The sequence below is a fragment of the Rhodnius prolixus genome, unplaced genomic scaffold (assembly GCF_049639745.1).
Source record: "Rhodnius prolixus isolate KJV_2025 unplaced genomic scaffold, Rpr scaffold_5, whole genome shotgun sequence".
NCBI lineage: Eukaryota > Metazoa > Arthropoda > Insecta > Hemiptera > Reduviidae > Rhodnius > Rhodnius prolixus.
The window spans coordinates 17,744,845-17,750,844 of record NW_027411624.1 but is presented as its reverse complement, the minus strand read 5'-3'; the positions used below and the strand labels follow the sequence as shown (position 1 = coordinate 17,750,844).

Genomic DNA, 6,000 nt, shown 5'->3' with positions numbered 1-6,000 from the left:
TTGAACAATTTTAAAATTCATTCTATATGAGAAATCTTAAAGAAAAATGCGAAAAATAAGTTCTAAATTTTTAAGTAACTCAAGAAAAACAAAAAAAAAATTTTTCTCTTGTTTATTACAAATCTTTGATGATGCCACCCTTCCGGTTTAAAATCGCGCTATTTCTTTTTTTTTTTAATCAGTGAAAAATATCAACAAAATTATTTAAATAAATGATCTTTTTAATACAAGTTTCATAGTAAAGCAAAACACTTTCCTATATTTCTAGGTATTAGATGCTTAGCTGTACGTAAGTGTACATCATACACAACTCATATGTAATAGAGCTTACCTAGAAATTAAACCTTATCATAAGAAGCATGCTTAGACAGGATTTTATCTGCATTGCCTATAACTGTAAATCTCATGCAAAATTTTGGAAAGAACTTTGTTAGGCGAGGAATATTAAATGATTTACTCAAAAAGAATTTCAATTTATGAATTTAATTGTATTGAAAATATTAAATTATTACATATAATATTTATATTTGAAAATATTATTCTATAACCTTGTAAATCCTTGTGCATACGATATCATCTATCGTTAGAGTCATTTTAACTTCATCCTTTGAAAATTCTCTGACCAGGGTTGTCTCCTTTTCACCTTTTTGTACTTCAACCAATTTATTATCGTTTTCCAAAGTTATAGTTGACTTTACTTTTCTTCCATCCGGTGTTTCTTGATCAAATTCTTCGCCCAATTTAAATTTTATGACAGTATTTTTAAAAGTTGAAGAAGATTTTAATGTATATTCGCCATTCTCTTCTAATAATTCAATAACTGGTGAAACCGCATTGCCCATTTTTCTAGTGACCAGGCCAACTCCTAAAGCTTTCATATAATCATCGAAATTTTCACTCTGGCTTAGTTTATACTTGATTCCAGCGAATTGCTTGACCATGATGCCGGTTCTTTTAGTCACGAATTAACAGTGAGGAAAGAGTTCACTAGTACTACTTCTACCGTCGGCGATAGCTTTTAGACTGAGGCACTTGTCTCGTTTATAATACGGCTTCGTGGTTAGTGGGGTTGGGTTAGTTATTTCCCCTACTCCAATCTACTTCATAGAATTCAAATTTACTCCCAGGGGAAATGTTCCGTCCCGTTTCTTCTTTAATCTTTATCGTTATTAAGAACATTTTAACTAAAAACAAAGTTAAAAAGATTCACTTTTTTAACTTCTATCAAGGCATAAAAAAAAAATCGTTTTTCTTTCAAGAAAAATATTATTTACCTTTAAAGAAATTTTAACCAGAATTCAATGGAAGTTAATTTAAAGAAAAAATAAATAATAAAAAATAATTGTTCTAACTTTTCAACTGTATATTTAAAAAAACTTCTTATCAGTTAAGTGGGGAATTTCCCGTACGTTTAGTGATAAAACAGTCACAACAAAGATGGCGAAGGTTCTGGACTTTGTGTTTAGGTGGACTATTTTGTTTGTATTATTAAGTTGTGCTAATTGTGAATCTACTGATATTGAATTAGATGTTAAAGCCCAACAATTGCATAGGATAGATAGTTTAAATATTTTACTTTACACATTTTTGTTAACTTTAACAGTTTTGACAATATGGCTATTCAAGCACAGGCGCTTAAGGTTTCTGCACGAAACTGGTTTGGCTGTAATTTACGGTAATTATAATTTTATTTAAACTAAATGGTTAATAGTTGTATAAGTTTTATAATTTTCATGAACTTGAATGTATAACCTAAAAGCTGAAAACTTCGTCGTATTAAGATCTAAAAGTGTAGTGTCATATTTTAGTTCCCAATTGATCGGCTTGGAACTATTAAAATTTAAAATCCTAGATTTTGTGGTGTACTATGTTTCCCTGGCATTAATTTATTACAAATAATTAAAAAAATCCCTCCAATTCTTTGTTAAGCTCAGTCCAAAATTAATTTTTTTTACATTAATAGAATCTCTAAATACGTCTAATGTGCATAAAATTTAAGTATTATAAGGAATAACTTTTAATAAGCATGGTTAGCATTAATAAGTTCTTCAAATAATTACAGTAGAGGCTCTTTTTTTAAAGTTATTGATTGTTTTTTATTCTCGTATTTCATAATTGATTTTATTGGAGTAAAGTCGTTAACAGGAAAACAGTATGATTGGAATAATTCTAAATTACTTCAAATATTTTATTTGAAGAAATAGTCTTTTCCTCAGTTTCTATCTGACCCTAGGCGTGTAAGGTAACGTAATTAGTATCAGAATCCTTATGGTTAAGATTATTTAATAATACGTATGTTTTATGATAAAACCGGCAAATTAATGATAAGCGATTAACAAATATGCCACTTTATAATTCATTATTGATATAATTTAATCTTTGTACTCCGCTTTTATTATTTTTATCTTGTTAAACGATTTTTTAATACTCTAAAATGGCAAATTTTTTAACGTTAGTGTAATTCTAAAATTATAACTTTCATTTTATTACTGACCTATTTTCTGGTGACAAGTCACTAGCTATATGCTTAAACGTTGCTAATGCCTATTTCTACTGCTAATATATGTATATTTTTTTCATTACAGGTCTCATAGTTGGTTGTTTCATCCGCTTTACAACGAATCAGACAACAGTATCTCATATGTCAGTGGTTCAAGAAAATGGAAGCGATTACAATAATTCTTTACCACCAGATACCTTATGGTTGCGTTTTACTTCTAGCAGTGGTTCACAGCCTCTTGTTAACAAGACCTACGCTTATTCATTTCGTGGCGGTCTCGAAAAAGTCACCGGCAATGCCATTGATATAAAGGTTCCATTATTATTATTCTATTTCTTCGTTTCTCTTAAGATACCTTCCGGTCTACGCAGAAGGGAGGGAGCATTTAGAACTCATCGTTTGCGGATTTTTCTTAGGAGATTCGCAGACAGTCCGCACTTGGGATATGCCGTTTATGGTAATTTATGGCCTACGGGCAAGTAAAGCACCAACACAGCGCAAACATTCGCATATATTTGCTTCGTTTCCAACTGCAAGACCACTTCAGTACCCAAACAAAATAAAAGGTCTATGGCCTTTTGCGTTTTTGCTACAGAGTAAACCTTCCTTCTCATCTACCTAGTAATAATCTACCTCACTCCCTCAGCACCCGAAAAATGAGGGGCACTATCTCTCGAGACTCTACGTATTGATGGTATTTCCCTCACCAGCGTCCCGTGATTAAATCTTTTAATTAAAAGTGATTTAGGTTTCGAGCGAACAGCCGATTATTCTATTAAAAGTATTCTGTCCTCTCTATTTACTATACCAAGTCAGGTCGAGTTAGCACATTTGTAGAGAAGATGACACAGAAGACCAGTTAGGAGACATATCTGTGATAGAGCTCTTCCTTTTTTGCCATAATCCGTAGATATGACCATGCTTCAGCCACTATGTAAATTTCAAAAAGTTCTGACTTAATATTGGATCTTAGACTGAAATTATATGATAATTAACTTTAAGCTAAGAAATAAGGGCAAATAATAAATTGTTACCTGCAAAGCTTAAATAAACTGAAAAAGTATTATCGCGCCTTCGAATTTCAATTTATATGATATTTAACAGTCATCAGTAACCTGCCAATAATTGTCTAATCTTCTAAAAGAAAATAAGCTCTGTTTTGGTGAAAAATATTACTGAAAACTTGCATCATATTGAATTCTACTAATTTTTTAGGCCACTTTTATCTACTCAGACCATTCTTGTTTTCTATGTTGAAATCTTTTCAAAGCAAGACAGAGTCTGGTTTAAATTCTTTAAGAAAGTAATGTGCAAATCTTCCTTTTACCTAACCTAACGAATACCTATTTTCATGTTAGTTATTATAGAACAATGAAATTTGCTTCTTTTTTTCTTCAACAGTTCTGTAAGATTCCTTCCTAAAGATTTTTTTTTAAACAAATAATGAACCTAAGACATGAAATTCTTGAGATTGAATTTTACTTTGAATAATAAGATTTGAATAAAATAATTTAACTGAAGTTCTTTGTGGTAATGATAAAAAGAATAAAACTTAACATTATTTCGTAATAATTAATGATGTTCCTACATAAAATTTGAAATTTAGCTGTGGTGTATGATTTATTAATGTATATATATATATTTTTTTTTCGAAAGGGCGAAACTTAAATTGTTAAACAACGCTTGCCATTAATATTCTTTTATTTCAAAAAATGTTTGTAGTATAAAACTAATTTAAATTTATTTTTTTGTATTATTGTAGGCAACTTTTGATCCAGAAATATTCTTCAATATTATTCTGCCACCAATTATATTTCATGCCGGTTATTCATTGAAGAGGGTAATTTTTTGAATCATATAGTATTTTAGAATAATTTAACTATTGCATTTTAAGGATAATATTTGTTTTGTTATAGAAATATTTTTTTCGTAACTTGGGCGCAATTTTAACTTACGCTGTTTTAGGAACAAGTATATCAGCTTTTGTTGTTGGGTAAGAGTAACTAAAACTTTTTAATTTATTTTTGATTAATATTTATGAACTTTTAGAAGATTACGTTTATTTGTTATGTATTTAGTGTGAAGAATGAAATGACAGAATTTGAAGTTATTGTTTTTTTACTTTATTTAAAATATTGTTAAAGACAAAATTTAGCCTTCTTGGACTAGTTTATAAAATAATCTTTAAAGTAATCAAATTTTGTCACCATATAACATAATGAATCTTAAAAAAGTAGTTAAAAAATCAAAATTGAATTATTATGTTACTAAAAAATCGAAATAGCAACGTCAGCTTTAGTTGTACTTCAGCTTTCTCTTCATTTTATTTATTTTCGTAGACATTTTAAGTGATTTACTTTTGTCAAGATTTTATTGGATGTAAAATATAATATTTAAGTAACATATATATAATTATTTCTTTGACCATTTTTTTTTTTTTTTTTTTTTCAGAGTATTAATGTATAGTACATTACCATACATATCCGATTTAAAATATTCTTTTCTCGATACATTATACTTTGGAGCCATTATTTCACCCACAGATCCTGTAACTATATTAGCAATATTCAATGATATGAGAGTTGATGTAACATTGTATTCACTAGTGTTTGGAGAAAGTGTACTAAACGATGCTGTAGCTATTGTTCTGAGCGGGTATTTATTATTATAATTATTTTTATTAATAATTTAAATCAAGAAGCTACTATTAATGAAAATTTATTTTGAATTTTAGATCGATACAGAACTATGAACGTCATTCACAACTACATACAGGTAGCTTTGAAACTGAAGCATTCTTCAGAGCACTTGGAGATTTTATTGGAATATTTTCATTGTCATTGGTTATTGGGGCATGTATGGGCTGTAGCACTGCTCTCATATCCTTTAAATCCTAAAGTTGTGTAAATTTACTTATCAAAACTATTAAATTTGTTAGTTAACATTCTTTTAAGGGAAGGGATTAGCTATGAGGTTAGCATACTGGACTCCCACGCGGAGGTCCCGGGTTCGAATCCAGCAGCTGACCCTTAGATTTTCTCTTCCTAGGAGCTTCTTACAGCTCACTGTCCGGTGATGGACAGTATTGTCTGTAACGAGAGAACACTGTCCAGAGGCCGGCAGTGCACTGAAAAAAGCTCCGGGCGCCAATAACCTTAGATGTTGACGCGCCTTAAACAAAAAAAAAAAAAAAATCTTTTATTCAATTGTATGTTATGTGTAAATTTAGAACTGGAAATCTTACAATCCCCCAAGAAATGTAATAGTTTCAAAAAATCTTAATTGAATTCTCATAAAATTATGTCATGTATTACAATTATTGGCATTAGAATCACCATTATTATATTGAGACTTTAACAAAATCCTCCATGGCATTGCAACGGTTTTATGAATGTCTCCTTTTCAGTTCTATCATTTATTATTCAAAGTTTGGATTTTAAGGTTAGTCACAACGAAGAGAGATTTTAAAAAAATCCAGTTTCTGTGTTTATAGGCAACTT

At 29.7% G+C, this 6,000-nt stretch overlaps 2 protein-coding genes across 8 annotated transcripts in view; one reads left to right on the top strand and one right to left on the bottom strand.

Annotated features, from left to right (window-relative positions):
* Positions 1 to 467: 467 nt before the first annotated feature.
* On the bottom strand, positions 468 to 1,060 carry fabp (fatty acid binding protein). Its single transcript, XM_074136468.1, has one exon. The coding sequence runs from the start codon at positions 939 to 941 to the stop codon at positions 537 to 539; it is 405 nt and encodes a 134-aa protein (XP_073992569.1). The 5' UTR covers positions 942 to 1,060; the 3' UTR covers positions 468 to 536.
* A 141-nt stretch (positions 1,061 to 1,201) lies between these two features.
* The window catches only part of Nhe3 (Na[+]/H[+] hydrogen exchanger 3), a 21,761-nt gene continuing 16,962 nt past the window's right edge, over positions 1,202 to 6,000 (top strand). For all 7 annotated transcript variants that reach the window (XR_012460993.1, XR_012460996.1, XR_012460994.1 and 4 more), the window contains exons 1-6: positions 1,202 to 1,675; positions 2,586 to 2,812; positions 4,263 to 4,340; positions 4,417 to 4,493; positions 4,952 to 5,155; positions 5,235 to 5,379. Coding sequence is in view for 3 of the 7 variants with exons in the window: in XM_074136459.1 (XP_073992560.1) it covers positions 1,438 to 1,675; positions 2,586 to 2,812; positions 4,263 to 4,340; positions 4,417 to 4,493; positions 4,952 to 5,155; positions 5,235 to 5,379 (969 nt within the window). In the remaining 4 variants the exon portion in view is untranslated. The remainder of the gene's footprint in view (positions 1,676 to 2,585; positions 2,813 to 4,262; positions 4,341 to 4,416; positions 4,494 to 4,951; positions 5,156 to 5,234; positions 5,380 to 6,000) is intronic.

What these genes read in the sequence shown, in the direction of transcription:
- fabp (XM_074136468.1), bottom strand. Translation starts at nt 941, where the DNA reads ATGGTCAAGCAATTCGCTGGAATCAAGTATAAACTAAGCCAGAGTGAA.